Source organism: Alnus glutinosa, chromosome 14 (genome assembly GCF_958979055.1).
Source record: "Alnus glutinosa chromosome 14, dhAlnGlut1.1, whole genome shotgun sequence".
Classification (NCBI taxonomy): domain Eukaryota; kingdom Viridiplantae; phylum Streptophyta; class Magnoliopsida; order Fagales; family Betulaceae; genus Alnus; species Alnus glutinosa.
This window is the reverse complement of record NC_084899.1, coordinates 24,093,389-24,112,583: the sequence shown is the minus strand read 5'-3', so window position 1 is coordinate 24,112,583 and position 19,195 is coordinate 24,093,389. Positions and strand designations below refer to the sequence as shown.

Sequence of the window (19,195 nt, the reverse complement as noted above, 5' to 3'; positions counted from 1 at the left end):
ATGAAAAAAGTGTTATAATATTAATTAAATTATTAATATCATAATTTCATAACATCTTATGATTTTAAGATGAATTATGGTTTTACATAGTATCATAGCATTGCCATTGTCTTTGTAATTCACATTTTATTTCAATAAAATATTTTACGTGTTAAGCTTTACTTATTAACGTAAAATTTGAGTCCACACTTGAAACTGAATATTAGAATATTAATTTAATGATTAAATTAACACTTTAAAATTTTGGGGCAATTAATAATTTAACATAAATAATCCATAAATAGATGATTAAGATATTACAATAAGTTGGGTAATATTTGGATGTAGCAAAATTTCCGGAATTCATCCGTAAGCAAAATTTCCGGATGAATTTCAAAATTTTTACTATGTAATTACAAGAATACCATCTATAAGCAAAATTTTTGAATGAATTCTAAAAATTTTGCTAGTGCATAGCACTGCCCCAATAAGTTTGACAAAAACATTGTATCTAATATACACTAATCTTTATAAATCACTTAAGCCTACACAATTATATATCCACACACCACACAAAATAGTGAATATATATATATATATATATATATATAAAAGTAAAAGAAAAAGAAAAAGAGGGGAAGAGATCCATCTTCACCGCCCCCTCTATGGTGGCGGAGATTTGGATACATTGATGAGGGGTGCTACACATGCACCCCTCATCCACCCTTCATCCTCTATTTACAATAAAAAAATTGATTTTAAGCAAAAGGGTGTCTCTAATGTCACATCAGAGACACCATTTTGCTTAAAATCAATTTTTTTAAGCAAAAAAAGTGGACAAAGAAGAGATGATGGGAGGATTTTTAGCATTTCCCTACATTGATACATTCTTATTTGTCAAAGGGAAAACTCAGGATGTTTTTAATAAATCTCAGAAAAAAAAAGGATGAAAAAAAGAGTCCAACCTTTTTTTTTTGATAGAAAGGACTGTACTAAGTTATAAAAAAACAGTGGCTTAAATTATAAAAACAGTAAAAATCTGCTAAAATGATGAAAATATTGAAAATGGATGACACCAAAATATAAAAAAAAATGAAATCTAGGGGTTTTACTTTTGATATCCCTCACACTGAGCCTATAGTATTCTTCTGAAGGCCGAACCTCGTTAAACAACAACAAAAAAAATAAGACTGGTCTGAGTCTCTGTTTGCGATGGTTTCCCTATCAACGTGGTTTCGGTACATAGCCCACAAGATCGAGTACTCCGTCTCTCTTAGCTGGAAGGTCCTTCACTTCGTTTCCCTGTCTACTCGTTTACCAATTTTCATCGTGATTTTTGCTTATGGGTTTTGTTGATTTTGAATAATTGGTTCCTCTCATTGGAAACGTCAATTTTCTTTAAATATTTATGTGGGTTCGTTATGATTTGTTTATTTAGTTTTTATTTTTTTGATGGGTTTGTTCTGAATAGCAAATGGGTTTTCTGGGATATGATGAAAGTTGTTAGATTTATGTTTATATCAAAGAAGTGCTAGTCAGAGCAATGTAAAATGGTAAAGAGAAGGTGAGGGTCTAGGTTAGAAATTTTAGCTTATAGGTGTATAATGGGAAGTAATTCTTCGATTAAATGGAGGGTAGAGGGTATGCTTGGTGAAGTAGTGCTTAAATTTTTTGTTGGTTCTTCTTCATTTATTTTGCTTCTTTTTTTTTTTTTTTTTTTTTTTTTTTTTTTTTTTTTTTTTTTTCTTTTCTTTTCTTTGGTTTTTTCGCACAATAGTGGTCATGGGTCTCTTTTCTCTATGGATTTTCCTGACCATATCAGCAATATGATGCAGGACTATCAAAGAGGTCAAATATCCAACAGAGAAGCAGGCGATGCGATTTGGAAGAATCTACTTCAGGGACGGTTGACGTACTTGCACTGGAATAAGGGTGAGGAAATGACTCCTACTACAGGTGCTCAAGGGGGAACTCTTCTCGTCCGGAAAATACCAGCTGCAGATCCGACGTAATTTTACCTTTCTCTTACTGAAGAGAACACGTTTTCTGTATGTTTGCATCTTAATTTTCTATTGCTGCGGTATGATAAAGTATATATATATTTTCTTATGAATTTACTGGACAAACTTGAACATACCCGGTGTCATTACTTATAATGTCTTTATACTATGCATTTCTGGTGAGTTGTTGCTTAGGTGACCTTCATAGGAGGCATTTCAATTGTCTTTGGGGTTCAAAATGTAATTTGTGATTTCATAATTCAGCCAGGAAGTTCATAATTGTTAATCCAAGCTCGATTCTCTAATACTTTTCTTCCAATTTAGTTGAACATTTTGAAGGATCTGTTAAACTTACCACCATCATATTTTTCATTTGAATTCAGCTGCAATTTACAGAAATATTAATAACATTTAGTTCCATTTCATAAAAAATGTGTAATTATAATTCACTTCTTCATATTTATCAAAAAAGAAAAGGAAAAAAATCTTAAATTAGATTATATTAGGTTAGTGTGAGCCATTTTCAACCACTAGTCCACTATGTCTATCATAATTAAAAATTTCATCCATAATCTCTTTAATATTTACACATGGGCATGCTCACTTTAATTGAGTTTTTGTATATAGTTAAAGCACTATCTGCTCTGTATTCACTTCTCATATCAATGTTCTTGGACTTGAATTTCAAAAAATTAATATGGTTCTATTGGTAAGCTTTAGGCTAACTAAAGAATGCGAATATTATCATTCCCCTTCTTATCCTGTTGTTTGCTTGGGGATTGGGTGTATTTTTATTTATTTGGGGGGTAGATTTAATTTTCCAGCGTATTTTTTTTTAAAAAAAAATTATGAAAATGGAGAAATACTTAACTATATCATCCTTGATGGTTTGCTTGATGCCTATCGTCACAATTTCGTTTTCCTTTTTTGCTTCACTTTGGAACACCGATAGAGGTATAGCTTGTTATATGACCTTAGATATACACGGAATTGAACAGTTTTGACTGAATTCATCTGCAAATCCTGTATACTACATTCCTGATTGAAGTAGAGTTTGTTTGTTGTGCATGAAAACACTTGTGCACATGATAAAAAATGGAGTGTGAGCCATAAGCCTGTAAGTAATAGTGTTATTTTCAATCATTGTTGTGCTCTGATGCCTGTTTAAATATATTATGATTTATGGCATCGATGTTCATATGGGATCTTATTTAGTTTTTACTACTTCCCAAACTAAGTGGTCGGTAGTCCTTTTTTTTTTTCTTCCCTTCTTGTCCCAAATTTGTAGAATTCAATGCATTTATATTTTCTACTTTCTGATGTTACCCTTACTTTAGATAAATTTAAAAAATGGCCAAAAGCAAAAAAAAAAGGAGAAAAAAGAGATAAATTTAAATGTATAAAATAAAGCAATAGAACTATAGAAGCATAGTTGGCACTAACATACCAGATAAATTTTTCTTGTGTATAAGGGTAATTTTGTGCAACAGGATTACGTATATAACATCGCCAAAATTATTTGAGCCTCCTCAACCATTGTGCTTTTTTCAAACATGATACGATTTGGGACGGAGTGATTATGCATTTTTTTTTTTACTTACCGAAAAGAGCATGTTGTTTTTTATCCTAGTTTCATCATTTGCTTTTGTGTCCTGTAAATGATAAGGTGACAATGGAGGCATTGCATGAGGAATTCGAAGGGAAATGCTCATCCTATTATGCTTTCCTCCTTAGCAGGATAGTAAATATTTAGATGTCACATATGTTTCTAACCTTAAACACCGTTGAACTAGATCATATTTTGTTGGAGACTTGTTGGCTATCGTTCACAAGTATGAATTGGAACCTGCTTCTCTTGCCCAAATAGTTTTCTATTTGAGTGATCTGGAAAATACACGAGAAACAACGCTGGAAATTTGGTGAAAGTTCTGGGAATACATATGGAAATTGCATCATAGTTACTGGGAGAGTTGTTGTCAATTAGAACAAGTTTATGAAACTTTTCCTTTTTAAGGATGATACTTTTGGATTTATTTCCTTAAATGTGTTAAAAGCATATGTCACATAGAAGATTAAAATATCACCTGGTTAGTTGGTTCAAGGTTTGCTCCCCTACTTTTGAGGGAGGTTTGGGGATTCGGAACTTGAGGATGTTCAATAGGGCCCTTTTAAGGAAGTGGTTGTGGCGTTATGTGCATGAGAGAGAGGCTTGGTGGAAAATTGTTGTGGATGCTAAATTTGGTAGTGGTTGGGGTGGGTGGTGTTCTTTTGATCCCCCTGGGCCGCATAGGGTAGGGCTTTGGAAGAATATTAGGAGGGAGTGGAGTTTGTTTTTTAGCCATACCAAATTTGAGCTGAGAGACGGGTTCAAGATCAGATTCTGGGATGATGTGTGGTGCAAAGAGATGACCTTTAAGGAAGTATTCCCAGATTTATATGGCATTGCTTGTGAAAAGGATGCGTTTGTTGCGGCTCACTTGGATTTTTCTAGTGGTTCCCTTCAATGGGATGTTAGCTTTGTTCAAGGGGCTCATGATTGGGAAGTGAATGTCTTGACTTCCTTCTACACTTTGTTGTATTCCATTAGAGTGAGAAGGGAAGGGGAAGATAAGCTTTGGTGGGCCCCTTCTCACAAAGGGGAGTTTGATGTTAGATCCTTCTACAGGGTCCTTGTTTGTATAGATGACGTTCATTTCCCTTGGAAGAGTATTTGGCGGACCAATGCTCCTTTGAAAGAGGGTTTTTTTTTTTTTTTTTTTTTTTTTAGCATGGTTGATGGCTTTAGGGAAGATTCTTATCATGGACAATCTTAGGAAGATGCATGTCATCGTGGTTGATAGGTGCTGCATGTGCAAAAGGAATGGGAAGTCTGTGAACCACCTTCTTCTCCATTGTGAAGTTGCCTGCGCCTAATGGAATGCTATTTCCAGCCGCTTTGGGTTGTCTTGGGTTATGCCTCATAGGGTGGTTGATTTGTTCGCTTGCTGGTGAATGGGTGGTCGCTCTTAGAGTGCTGTTGTGTTGAAGATGGTGCCTTCTTGCCTTTTGTGGTGCCTATGGAGGGAACAAAATAATAGAAATTTCGAGGATCAAGAAAGGACATTAGAGAAGCTCAAGACCTTTTATTCTCTTTTTACTTGGACAGCTGCATCCTTAGCTCCTTTAGTAATTGGCTTTAATGATTTCCTTGTTCTTTTTTCTTCTCCTAATTAAGCAGTTCTCTTGTATACTTCTTGTGTACCTGGGTTGCGCTTATAATGATAATTTGCTTGAGATCTACTCCAGGTTCAGATGTTCATTTTGTTATAACTCTTTATATAACGCTTGAAAGTTTTCAAAAATTAATGTGAAAAGGTTAACTTCATAAGTTTCTCACATGTTGGCAAGAAAGCAGATTTTGTGTTGTTGAGAGTTGAGATGAATGATTTGGAGAAGGCCTCCGCGACCATTCTTCCTTGTACATGATGTGATTTATATTAACAAACATGTCTGTATGTATGACTTTGGAAAGAAGCTAACAAATCATAGCCTATATTTCGGTTCTATGATGCTGCCATCCTTTGTTTTTCACACTTTTGGATTGTCTTGATATCACATTGGTCGTCTAGTATCTTGATATCTCTTGTTTGACTTACAATTTCATTTACAGCATGCATGTTTCTTTGACAGGCGTGTTTTTGTTGGAGATGTTGTAGTGTTGAAGGACCCCCAGAAATCAGATAACTATCTAGTCAGAAGATTGGCTGCTACTGAAGGGTATGAAATGGTCTCTAAGGATGAAAAAGATGAGCCTTTTGTTCTTGAAAAGGATGAGTGCTGGGTGTTGGCTGACAATGAAAACATAAAGCCTAAGGTAGACAGGACTTTCTTATTTAGTAATTCAATCATTATATTCAGATAAATTGTCTGGTTCGTTTACTGGATTACCCTACTTTTCTTTCTACATGGTATGGATATTGGAAAAGCGAATAAGCGAGAGAATATTACTCTCCTTCCAAGCAATAAGTAAAATAGTAAGCGATAATTCTACATATCGAATTTCAGTGCTATTCCTCTTTATGCTTTTCTTCTAAAGATATTTTTTTTTTCACTTTTTTTTTGGGTGGGGGGTTGTAATACTCTCAAACATGCTAAATACTTGGAGAAAAATGATAATTTAAATGGGAGACATTGTTAAGCCTAGGTGCTGGTCTCGCCAAAGAAGTGTAGTACTGGTCATCCAACTAGGAAGCTCACAGGACTAGCATTGAATTATTCAGAAACATCGAGTCTCTAGATGAAGAACCTAATGAAACCTAGTGTTTGATCTATATGATATATACTGCATTCTGGGACTGGTTCTAATTTTGAAACTTTCCATCAGAAAATCTTGGAGGAACGAATTTAATTATTCTGCTTGGTACTTCATAAGTAGAGCTAAGAGACAGTTTTCATAAAGCTACAATCAATTCAGTTCATGATTTAGATTCTGGAAGATCTCTCTCTCTCTCTCTCTCTCTCTCTCTCTCTCTCTCTCTCTATATATATATATATATATATATATATATATATATTCGGGTGTATCTATCTCTTTGGCTGATTACGGAATTGTGTTTACCGAAAACACAAGTCCATGGTGAGAGAAGAAGTTCTATATTATCTATTGTACTTTGCTTTCAAAGTTATATGCTTTTAACATGTGCACAAGCTCACATAAACTGGAGCTTATGTAATTTTGTCTTGGTTTGTTCTCCAATGCTTCCAAGTTCTCATCATCTTTTTGTCATTTCGTTCTATTCGAAAAAGCTATATCATCTGTTGGTGGAGATCTGCATAATCCCCCTAAAGAAGTAAAGAAAGAGAGATTGGTGACAGTAAGAGACTCCCCTAAAGAAAGAAATAAAAGAATTAGTCTATGATACTTTAGAATTTACAATTGCATAGTCTTTTATAAAGTATTGCCGAATTTCATCTTTTGTTAGTTAGAAGGTGCCTATTTCTCTCTTTAGCCTTGAAAGTGAAGATCTTTTAGACCATGTCATTTTGGGTTGTTGGGAATTTTATTAATTTTTATTTTTCCTTTCTGAAGAACTACCACTTTGTAACTCTTTGCAATGCTGAAAGAGGCACAAAAACTATGTAAATCTTGTAAGATCCAGCATTGTTCAGAAATGTTCTCATTGTGCATGTCTAGAATGTTGGCAGTTTTGATTGTGTCCCCCTTTAAAGGGGGAGAGTGATCATTTTACTACCTTTTTTTGGGCTATTATTATTTCGTAGTTCATCAATAGAATTCAGTCTCCTCAACTAAAGAACTGAAATTAGAATGCTATAGTTTTGGGAATTTTCCACTTCTGAATCCAGCCCTACATTACCCATTTAGAAGCATGCTAAAACTTATATATGCAGTTATTTGTGTTTTTTTTTTTTTTTTTTTTTTCTTTCAATTTTTATTATTCTTTTTCACAGATTGAGAGCGGCAAGCATAGAGTGGTTAGGGTCGATTGTTATATCCAGCATATGCTTATGCTTGATTCTTGAAATGCCTGGGCACAAACGGATAATATATTTTATTTTTCTCTCTCTAATAGCAGGAAGCCAACGACAGTCGAACATTTGGTCCAGTGCCCATGACTGACATTGTTGGCAGAGTAATATATTGCCTGCGAACGGCTGTAGATCATGGCCCTGTGCAGAATAGGTGAGCTCAGATGTTCAAGTTCATTTTACTTGCTCTTTTTATTATTATTATTATTATTATTATTTATTTATGGTAGAAAGTTCTGATGATGGTTGAAATTTTTGTTCGTATACCAGTCATTTCAGTATGAGAGAGGATTCACCAGTGTTGGAAGTCGAACTAGATGTTGATGAGATGGCAAAAAATCACAAAGCCTAAAATTCTGCCCCACATAAAGCACTGACTTAGTTTGTATGTATTGTTCTTTCCTCCCAATTTTCCAATTGGATTTCTTTTTTGCTTGAACTACAAGGGAAAAATAAAAGGAGGACTTTAAATTGTTCATCGGCTATGGAAGGGTGGTGTATTTATTGTTTCCTTGACCAGGTTTTCCGATCGGGTAGTCCGGTCTTTCTTTCCAAACTGATGCATATGAAGCGGCCTCTGCCGAATTGAGTTTCGGCTATATTTGACTTTACTTTGGAAAGATATTGTAGTCTTAAAACTAGCCAAAAGAGTGGAAGGGAATCAATCTTGTTGCTGTTCTGGATGCTTATATTGGACCTCTTTGGCTTGCCTTTAATTGCCTATGAGCTTACCATTGCCAAGTGTTGAAGTGTAACATCTGGTTCTGAAAACTCCCTATTTTTCACACCAACTGCTGGCCATTATTGGGCTTGTTTTAAGACTCTTTATGCTCTAAAATCAGTGCGATTGTCTTCTACACAGGGTCAGGTCTTTGTCTCTGTTTATGCTCTGCACCTATCACTGCCTGTAGCACAATGCTCTCTGATGGCTCTGTTGGTCGATCTCATTCAAAAAAACATGTTTTGCAATTTTCTCCAAATATAATTTTATTTTTTTCTCTCTAAATAACATTTTGATACTTGGAAAGGACCATGATTTAGCCTACATTGGTCTTGATGAAGTGCACCCATCAGAATTCTGCCCAAGCCCTCTTTTTTTTTTTTTTTTTTGAAGAGATGCCCAAGCCATTTTAAGGTCAAATCTTTTTGCTGTTTTTTTTTTTGCCCCTAGGACAGGGTACGAGCAAAAAACCAAAGGCAAAAGGTCAAAAAAAAAAAAGAAAAAAAAAGGGGAAAAGGGTAAGCAATAAATGGGTGTTAGTTGGTTCAATTGATAAAGGATAGAGGTTTCTTTCAAATTGAGTGGGAGGAAAATGAGTGTTAGTTGGTTCAATTGATAATTCAATTATGTTAGTCTTATTAAAAATAAAAATAAAAATAAAAATAAAAAATGGGCTTCTCACATTTTAAAGAATATATGACAATTTTATGGGCAGGATTTGAGGAATTGAATTCTACCTATAGGGGCGAGGGGTTCTAGAGATGGGTGTAAGATTGGCTCCATTTGATAAAACTTTTACTTTTTGCCTTAGTGTTTTGTTTTCTTAAAACAAAAACATTAACAAACAATTTAAACACAAATTACTCTTAAAAAATAATTTAAAAAACTACTCTTAAAAACATAAAATCATCTTTCATCTTTTATGTTACATTTCAAACCAAACACACACACACACACACACACACACACACACACACACACACATATATAAATAAATAAATAAATAAAAAAAGTCCTAAAATGCATTAACAAATAGAGCTCATTGCTTAAAGGGGTTTGATACTCGCACAACAGGTTGTCAAGTTGTGCAGCATGCTTTTTCCTTGCTTAAAAGTTGACAAATCCAATTGATTTTTAGTGGATAAAAAAGAAAAAATAAATGCTATTTGCTTTGGTGTTCCTATAAGTTGACTTCATTGAGAAAATGTACACTATTATTTGTGTTGAGCATCGTCGGATGCGAACTATTGTGTGTGGTGCTCCAAGTGGGTTATCTATTTTGGATTCGGCTTTTGTGCTATAAAATAAAAGAACGGACGGTAAAAATTGATTGATAGATATTTTAAAATAGAGAACGCCAATCTTTTAAAGGAATTAACAGTTTCGTTTAACGATATTTAACTCAAAAAAGTTGTTCAAACATGAAGCAAAAAATATACACAGTAAAGCTAAAATACAAGATGCAAGACACTATAGTTCTACTCCCAGCTTGAGGCATTGGTCATGCGATCTCCATGCTATTTGCTTGCAACTCTTGTTGATTACTCACCACTAACATCCTTCTTGGAAGTTGATAACTCGTTCCTTTCACATTGGCACAGAGACCCTCGTCCTCCCAATGATGATGGTAGTTCAAGTAATGATGGAGAATAACATATCAACAATTTTCAACTCAATTCATTCTTTAGTCATAAAGTGAGTAAAATCTTGTGATTTGTAAACCATGTGTCGGTTCAGGCATGTGTGTTTCTTTCAGTGGTGGTGAGGAGGTCCTTGAAGCTCTTTTTAGTTTGCTCTTGGATCTTGGAGAGATATAAGAAGGCAGTGACAAAATAAACACCGAAAGAGTGGAAATAATAAATAATAACAGGGTTACAAGAAGGTTGAGATCTTTGGCTATGGGAAGAGCAGAGGTGCAAAAAATGTCGATAATAAGGGCAAGATTTGTTGGAGTGCCTGGGGGCATAAGCTAAGCTGACCGTAGTGGTGGAGGATGAGCTTGCCAAGCTTAACCATGGAGATTGTGTGGCCAATGCCTCGAGCTGGGAGTAGGACTATAGTGTATTGCATCTTGTATTTTGGCTTCATCGTCTCTATTTTTTGCTTTGTGTTTGAACAACTTTTTTTGTTGTAGACTTTAGTACCGTTTAAAATGAATCTGTTAGTTCAAATCAATCTTCATCGTTCATTTTTTAACAACAAATATCGTGTTCTTTTATTTTACAGCATCGAAACCAGATAAATCATTTTTGCAACGGAAAGACTTCATCATTTAGGGTTTTCGAAAATGAAGTTGCACTTAATTTTCATCTAACATATTTGGTTGATGCCCTCATTTTCCATGGCAACACAACGCCAATCACTTGATTTCTTTCCATCAAATGCATACAAATAAAACAATAGAATCATTACCCAACACAAAAAGGATTTTCTTAAATCATTTAAGTCAAACAAAAGTAAATCAAATATTTGTACGATTAGGAACATAATTGTTGGGTAATTATACTTTGAATTATTGGATTGGGCCTCAAGGATGGACCAATACCATGGAGGGGGGTAGTGCGAAACAGGCCCATCAATCAAAAGAGTCCATCGTAGCCAAAAGCTTCTTTAAAAAGAAATGGTAGTGCTGAGCATCCGAGTGAGTAATGCTTGGACACTTGGACGATCGATTAGGTATTCGGCATATGTTCAAAAGGGAAGATCTCTTCATTTATGAAGATCTTTGGTCATTTATTAGACATGAGATCAGCCAGTTCAATCAGGACTAAGTACAGAGGGAACAACAGCGCCATGCACCGCTGTTCAGGCCAGTTCATCATACTAATGGTCAGAACACTATAAATGACCGCTGATCATGTCAGATCAAAGTTAAATTGGTCCTAGTCGGCATTGTGAAGATCACATGTGCGAGCTCACAAAAAGAATGTGATATAAATAGAAATCTTAAATGGGTAACACCTAACTTCTCAATTGCATTAATTGTTATTCTCTTTCATATTCACAAAAGCAGCGATTAACTTCATCATTGGAGGAGGCGTCGTCGGCCAACCCCCGACGAACCCCTTTTTTCTATTTTGCAGATTCCAAGGCTATCGGCCCTGCAATCTTCTTCGGGCTCTCACTGTTAAAAGAACTACCCTACGATCGACACGTCACTGTTCGGAAACTGTGTAAACAATAATCATAATTTTTCATTGAGGTCAAAGCATCAACGAGAGACTAAGCTTAATTTTAATAGGAGCTAAGCCTAATCTCTCGCACGGCCCCATTGATTCTATCCCTGTATGTTACATCGAATGATTGTACGGCCATTTATACATGATGTTACAATTTCTTTTTGTATATAAAACCAAATGTAATCCATGAATAACAAATAGTGATTCTATCTTTGTATCAATGAAAAAAATGGTGAGCAAATCACATTGACGTATTGCACCGCCCAAACTCAAAAGTAGATCTTTAGAACATTTAGCCCAATATTGCTACCTTGTTCAAATTGTAAAATAAATTTTTTTTTTTTTTTTTTATAAAAAAAAAAGAATGGGATTATGGGATTATGGGAGGGTGCAAATCCAAGTCACACAACCCCGAACCCGAACCCGAACCCGAACCCGAAACAACCTGATACATTTCCTCCTTCCCCCATTTTGCCCCTCACCAAACCGCATATTACCCTACCAGTCCCTTATCAATGGCAGAATGGCTATATAATTATGAAAACAAAGCCTTGGGACTTAGAGAAAAACTCAGACACCAGAAAATGCAAAGCGACCGCTGAACACACTCACTCACTCACTCTAAGCTCTCTGTGTACAAGAGCAATGTCTCAAGCAGTCGGCCTCATTTCCAAGAACGTTCCAGGTACTTATCCTACAATCCCAAGTTTCCTTTGGTGCTTTTTTCTTTCTGTTTGGTTCCTCAGAAACAGTAGGAAAAAGAAAGGAAAAACGCGGTTTCTGGGTCCTCCATTATCGTTTTTTGTGTAATTTCCACATTTCTCAAATGGGTATTCATGTTTTGATTGTTTAATAAGATTTTTCTTCTTCTTTTTTTCTCGCTTTTGTTCGTGTATATGTGGGTGTGAATGTTGGTTGTTGCCGCCAAAAGGGCCTGGGAAAATCGACTTGTTTGCTGTAATACGTTTGGAAAAATTTATGGGAATTGAGTATCCCATGTGTATGCTATGATGGATTTTATGTTGCGCACAATCTGTTTGTTGAAATGCTTTCTCCAGTCTCGAATGTTTGTTGAGCTGGGAGCAGGACTATAGTATATTGCATCTTGTATTTTGGCTTCATCTGTAGAGAAGAACATTAGAGTCTGAGGCTGCTTTCTGATTAGTTGAAGTTTGAAATTGCTAACAATGACTCAGGTTATTTTAATATGAAGAAAACTTGAAAATGTATTGATGAGCATCACCTTGACACTTGTCTTCTTTTCTTCATCTCTCTCTAGACTCAATTAAGTAGTATTATTTTTTCTTTTTGGGTGTTGGCCTGCGGGTAAGAAATTGAGTTGGGACCACTCAATCTATAGAGGTTTGATAAGTTAATAACTTAATCTGGGATTTTATGCTTTTGCTATCATATAATACATGGCATAAGTGGTTGGTTGATGTTTTAAGTATTTGATAGCCTTAGATAGTGTCGGTTATATTGGTTTGATCCTCTTTCAGAATGAATTTTGTGCTAGGCCATACTTGATTTTCATGCTTTTGATCAGAGTGCTTTCATGCTTAGATAAGTTGTGACACAAACTTGTGAGACATGCTATGTTTTAGTTAGCATGTTTATAAGGATATGTATAGGAATTCATCAAAAAATAAGGGTATGTATAGGAGCGAAAAGTGGCATCAACTTTTTTATTTGGTATTTAAATGATTCTAATTTGGAAGGATATATATATATATATATTCTCATATGGGAATCACATCAGATGGCTCATACGTGTATATGTGTGTGATAATTAAAAAAGGAAAGCTTCTCACACTATGATTATGTATTCTTCTTCTTCTTCTTCTTCTTTTATTTTTTATTTTTTATTTTTTATGTATAGTGTTAAATCACCACTTATTCCAAAAGCTTAAGCTAATAGAAAATAGTAAATTTAATCATTTAATCAATATTCTAACACCCCCCTTCTCTCTCTCTTTCACGTGTGGGCTACTGGGCTCAAACTCTCTTAACAAGTGGAATATTTAATTGAAATGAGAGGTGAATGACGGAGACAGAGTTTGAACTCAGGACCTTTGCTCTGATACAATGTTAAATCACTACTTCTCTCAAAAGCTTAAGCTAATAGGAAAAATAAAATAAAATTAATTTAATCAATATTCTAACATATAGATCTTGGCTTTGTTATAGGTTGTGGGGTGGTAGAAGGCGGATGTCTCCCTTGTTCAGGAGTTTCTGGAAGAGCAGCCACTATATCTCCTTCTCGTTTTGGCTGTAGATTACATTCACAGGTCAAGATCAGATCACTTAAATGTGCTTCCAAGGGAGCAGCTTTTGTCTGCCAAGCAAGTTCTAGTGGTCATAGGAGAAACCCAGACTTCTCAAGACAAAACAGGCACAGTTATTCTAGAAACAGGAACAGGCAAAATGAAGAGAGAGAGAGCTTTGATAACCTCAATGAATCCGATATGTTATCTTCAAAAAATGGGCCATTGCTCTCGCTTTCCAGTGCCCCGAAATTTCATGTAACTTCAGCCCCTGGACCTAGGGAGAAGGAAATTGTCGAGCTATTCAGAAAGGTCCAGGCTCAGCTTCGGGAGAGAGCTGCAAGCAAAGAAGAAAAGAAGACTGAAGCCTTGCAAGGGCAGGGCAAAGAGAGTGAAACTGTGGATTCCCTCCTTAAGTTATTGCGGAAACACTCAGTTGAGCAAAGCAAGAGAAGCAGCAGGAGCAATGACAGCAACAAAAACTTCACTTCGGAGCAGCCAGTACAGAATGACCTATACAATGAAGGAAAAAGTACAAGCTTCTATAATTCAAATAGCAGTTTGAAGAGTGATGCCCAAGAACCTGATGCTTCTTTTTTAAGTAGGCCTTTGTCAAATTTCCGGCGCAAGTCTCCCGTCCCTCGTGTGAAATACCAGCCCATTTATTCTGGTGAGGACCCTATCAATATCATGCCACATGTGAATTCAAGTGAGAAGAGAGAGGAAAATCAGGTTGAGAATGATCTAAAAACTGAACAAGAGTTGGAACCAGAGTTAGAGGCAGAGCCAGAGTTGGAGCTTGAACCTGAGCCTGAGCCTGAGCCCAAGGTCACCATTCCAGATGGTAGGCTTGCTAAGTTGTCAGAAGGTGAGACTTCAGATACCGATCCTTATAATGATAAGAAAGTAGGTGTGGAACCGACGAGTGAACACAGGGATTTGAGTGCATTGAAGCTACCAGAATTGAGGGCGCTTGCAAAGTCTCGTGGTGTAAAAGGGTATTCAAAGATGAAGAAGAGTGAGCTTGTGGAGTTGCTAACTGGGAGTTTTGTATGATCCATGATGCATGAGAGAAGCAAAAGGGAGAGACCACTTCAACATTCTTAGATTGCTTTAAAATACTGCCTCTTGTTTTGATAATATACTCTTCTGATCACTTTGTTTTGTACTTCACTTCAAACCCTCCTAGGCCTCTTAAGGACTTGTGCTAGTTGTGAAGCAACCGTTTCTCCATTTCTTAGGTCTTTTTGGATCAGTTATTGTTGTTGATTTTGAGATTGTTGTTTCTCTTTTCATGTTACTTTTTGTTAAAATTGCATCAGATTCAAGTTGCGGCTTTTTTCTGGTTTTACTCGTAAGATCATATGGGAAAGCTCTATATTTCAACTAGCAATTTAATTTTTTTACGTCTTTGGCAGCAAGGGTGATCTGTTTTGCTTGATTCATTCGTGATAATAGGCACGAGTCTCGTTTCCTTGACATTGTGTCTATGGAGGACAAATGATAGGGGGGACCTTTAACCCGCCCCCCCCCCCCCCCCCCTCAATAAAAAGTGTAATTTTATTAAAAAAAAAAAGTGTACTTTTTTATTCACGAGAGCAAGCTTTTTTGTCACTAAGCCAACCCCTCCGGTGATCCACTGAGCCAACCCCTCCTTTGGACGGCATGAAAACCACATGATTGTTTAAACAAAGTGCACCTATCATCATGTGATGTGCAGTTCATTTTTCCTTCTCTCAAGTCTTTTCATTGTCAGGCTTTACTAAAAAAGAGCCCTTGCTACTCTCTCAGCTCTTCTTCTCTTTCCAGAAAGTTTTCTTCAGCAGGGGCGTCGGTTGCCGGGGGAGGGAGGCAGCCTCCTCCCGGTCTTTGCATCCTCTCTTAGACCATTTAGGGCTAGAGAGGTTTTGTTCCCCCCTAGGTTGTTCCGGTGGAGGCTAGAGGCTGGGAGTCTCCCAGCCACTAGGGCTGTAGAGTTTTGAGTCCCCCCGGACTTGTTCCGGTGGTGGTTTTAGTCCTCCTAGTCCTCTTGGACTATGGAGGTTTGTGTAGGTTTCTTAGTTTTTTTAGTTTTTCTCTGGTTGTGGCAGGAAAACACTCCAGAGAGGCTCCGGAGGGGGTGAGTCTGCCGGTTGTTGGTGGAATGGCTTGCCTATATTTCAATTTTTATCAATCTTTGAGACTAGATCTATGCTGTTTCGCCACCCTTTTGTCGATACGCGTCCCCCAGCCTTGCTTGTCGCCGTCCTCTGGTTCAGCCGATGCCTCCTTCGCCTGGAAAGCTCATCGGTGATCGGCGCGTGGTCATCACGCACTAGGGTGTTCTTCACATCTTGAGCCGCGTGTGATGGCCACGTTCCGTACATTTTGCCCTGTTTGGTGGCGCCCGGAGGTTTCTGGTGCTCGACTGTTGCAGGGGATCTTCTGTCGACGGCGCGTGTGCTACCGCGCCGTCCTTGGTGGTGCTCCTTCCGACCGCAGAGTCTGTTTTGAATGTTTTTCAGTTTGTTTTTAACAGAATGTATTTGATAGTCTGCTTTGGGTTAAATTTAGCCTGGTCATTGCGTTTAAGCACAGATTGTGACCAACTCCATAGTGCAAGTAGAGGTTCATATCTCAACGCAGAGGCACATTTCTGTTGACTAGGTTTATTTGTAGCAACTATCAATATGTTCTGAGTTTTAGGTTAATTGTAGTGGAGTATTTGTTTTTCTGTGCCTATGTATTGATAGTTTGATTGTAACTATGTTACCCTTTGAGATTATTAATGAAATGATGACATTCTCCCTTTAAAAAATAAAAAATAAAAAAAAATCATAGTCTTTTCATTGTCATTGTTCAACACCAACAAAAACAAAGCATGCCTTATCAGTTAAGAAAGCTCATGGCTAACTAATTATGGGTCTTATCTATCTTAAATTACCACGTTGAAAAATACAATTATCAAGCTTCCCAATGGGTAATAACCTAAGTAAACTGATTTTCTTTATTTTATATATATATATATATATATAAAAAGAGGGTGGTTTCCAAAATTGCAATTTCTAGTAAATTCATCGAATTAAGAAGAGTTAATCAATGTTAACCACTCGTCCTGCCTTCCATTTGATGGGTACGACAATCAACATAAGAACTAACACATTATATTCTGAATTCAAAAGTTATCAGAATGACAGAATCTCAATGCAAATTTTATCATAATCATAATTCTTCTTCTTCTTCTTTTATTTTTTTATTTTTTTATTCATCAACTTTTGCTTGAATTGTATCACTTGTTGATTGGCTTGCTTCAAATGATAAAATGATGAAAAAGAAGTCGAGTTATTTTTTCGGTGAGCCATCTCCGACGTTTATTTTTTTTAATGGAGGATCTCCAAATATTTGTCACAAAGACTAAAGAAAAATGGTAAATTCAATGATAGGGTGCCACATCACCCTTTTCACGAAGGAAAATGATTTTTGGACAACCAAAAGTGCACAACTTTTACATAACCAAGATACATTGGTGGGACCATGCACGTGAGTCATATGGCTTGCTTTAAATGATAAAATGATGAAAAAGAAGTAGAGTTATTTTTTTCGGTGAGCCATCTCTGACGTTTATTTTTTTAACGGAGGATCCAAATATTTGTCACAAAGACCATAGAAAAATGATAAATTCAATGATAGGGTGCCACATCACCCTTTCCACGAAGGAAAATGATTTTTGCACAACCAAAAGTGCATAATTTTTACACAACCAAGAGACCTACGTGCATGGGTTCCACCAATATATTTTGGTTATGTAAAAATTGTGTACTTTTGGTTATGCAACTAACACATCTCTTCTAGGAATCCAAAACGTTCAAGAACATTGGAAGTCTCTGTAAGCTGTCTTTTCAGCTTGGTGACACGTGGACTTCATTATATGTGGAGTACTATCGAATAAGGAAGTGTGTTGTAGTTCATTTTCTGTTCGGTTTATTGTTGCTATTAAAACGCTGCCGTTTAGGCTTGCCTATTTTGTTGGTTGTATTTATGTTATGTGGCAGGAGTATAAATAAGGGACCTATACAAAATGGGGGGCATTCATTCGAGTTGTAAACTGTTTGGATCTGGAGGGTTTTGGTGCCTCGAACTGCCAGTTGTTGAATACAATAGTCTCCATTGTTGTTCCTCATAAATTTCCTCTTCCTTTTTCTCAAATTCTCCCTCAATCTCCTCAAATTTCTATCTCAATTTCTTAAAGCAGATCAGTACTGCTACAAGTGGTATCAGAGCCTAGATCCATTGTTTCTGCTCTTGATTTGTGATCAACTGCGATGACTTAGACAAGATCAACTTCGGCTGAAGTTCGGGAGGTGCAGGATGGTTTGCAGTTGCTGCACGCGGTAGTTTCGGAAGTTCAGGCGAATGTGCGGCATAATCAATCGGATGTGCAATCTACTCTCCGATCTTAGGAGGAATTCAAACGATCTCAATAGGAGATTAAGCGGACACAAGAAGAAATGATCAGAATGCTTAAAAGGCAGGGAGAACAATTTCGGCAGATTGGCTCACATTTTAAGCTCAAAGAACCGGAGTGTCAAGTGTGTAGATGCTAATGACGGACTTGGAGAAACCAGCAAGAATGCCGATCATGCCTTTCAGACGGATTCTTCAGGAGGTGATGCCTTTCAGACTCGACCTTTACGCCTTGATTTTCCTAGATTTGACGGTAATGATCCTGAAGGTTGGTGCTACCGTTCCTCTCAGTTTTTCGATTATTATGCAATTTCAAACCAACAGAGATTTACTATCTCTGGTTTCCGTATGGAAAGCAAGGCCTTAGTGTGGTTCCAAGAGTTGCGAAATAGCCATAGCCTGATCACTTGGAATGAGTTTCTAAAAACTCTCCGGACTCGATTTGGCAAGGGGTCTTATGATGATCTTATGGAGGCTCTAGTAAAATTAAAGCAAACTGGTAGTATGGAGGAGTATAAGTCACGGTTTGAGTATTTGGCTAATAGAGTCTCATGATTATTGGACAATTTGAAGCGTGGTTGTTTCCTAGGGGGTCTAAGCGATAAGATTCGTCTTCCAGTCAGGATGTTCAATCCGAAAACCATGCCTGATGCTTATGCCCTAGCTAAGATGCAGGAAGAGTTGATGTTGAATAGTAGAAAATCTACTAAGCTTCTAGGTAGTACTGCTCAAGCAAGAGTGGTAGGGGACTAACCGGCTACGTGGATTTTAAATTTATAAGTTTACCACTCGCAATAGTACGTTTCGATTGTACTATAGTAAGGGTGATCGAACCACAGAGATTATTGGTTGTTTTGCGTAATGGAATATTAAAGAGCGTATTTAACTTAACTTAAAGATAAAAATAAAAGTAAGGGTTGTAGAATTGAAGCTACAACAATAAAGTGAATGAGTGAAAGCGGAAATTGAAAACAACTTAAAGAAAACTTAGGGTATTGATCTTGTCCAATCCTCAACCAATGAAATGCTTAAAGTCTATATGGATCTTCCTAACATACATGATATGAGCGCGTAATTGGCGTC

General features: G+C 36.7%; 3 protein-coding genes across 5 annotated transcripts in view; all 3 read left to right on the top strand.

Annotated features, from left to right (window-relative positions):
• The first annotated feature begins 1,100 nt into the window (after positions 1-1,100).
• LOC133858151 (mitochondrial ATP-independent inner membrane protease subunit 2-like) lies at positions 1,101-8,366 on the top strand. Of its 3 annotated transcripts, XM_062293610.1 has the most exons (6): positions 1,102-1,263; positions 1,815-1,987; positions 5,649-5,832; positions 7,550-7,659; positions 7,776-7,890; positions 8,026-8,366. In XM_062293610.1, exons 1-5 carry the CDS (start codon positions 1,192-1,194, stop codon positions 7,855-7,857), a joined length of 621 nt encoding a protein of 206 aa, XP_062149594.1. In that variant the 5' UTR covers positions 1,102-1,191; the 3' UTR covers positions 7,858-7,890; positions 8,026-8,366. The 3 variants fall into 3 exon arrangements, with proteins under 3 accessions (XP_062149595.1, XP_062149594.1, XP_062149593.1); XM_062293611.1 differs by having other exon boundaries at positions 1,101-1,263; positions 7,553-7,659; positions 7,776-8,366; XM_062293609.1 differs by having other exon boundaries at positions 7,776-8,366.
• A 3,571-nt stretch (positions 8,367-11,937) lies between these two features.
• Positions 11,938-15,027, top strand: LOC133857283 (rho-N domain-containing protein 1, chloroplastic). Its single transcript, XM_062292489.1, has 2 exons — positions 11,938-12,090; positions 13,593-15,027. The coding sequence occupies exons 1-2, from the start codon at positions 11,943-11,945 to the stop codon at positions 14,723-14,725; spliced, it is 1,281 nt and encodes a 426-aa protein (XP_062148473.1). The 5' UTR covers positions 11,938-11,942; the 3' UTR covers positions 14,726-15,027.
• A 3,222-nt stretch (positions 15,028-18,249) lies between these two features.
• Positions 18,250-19,195, top strand: part of LOC133857282 (putative E3 ubiquitin-protein ligase XBAT34) — a 34,629-nt gene continuing 33,683 nt past the window's right edge. The window contains exon 1 of the mRNA XM_062292488.1: positions 18,250-18,380. The gene's annotated coding sequence lies outside the window, so the exon portion shown is untranslated. The remainder of the gene's footprint in view (positions 18,381-19,195) is intronic.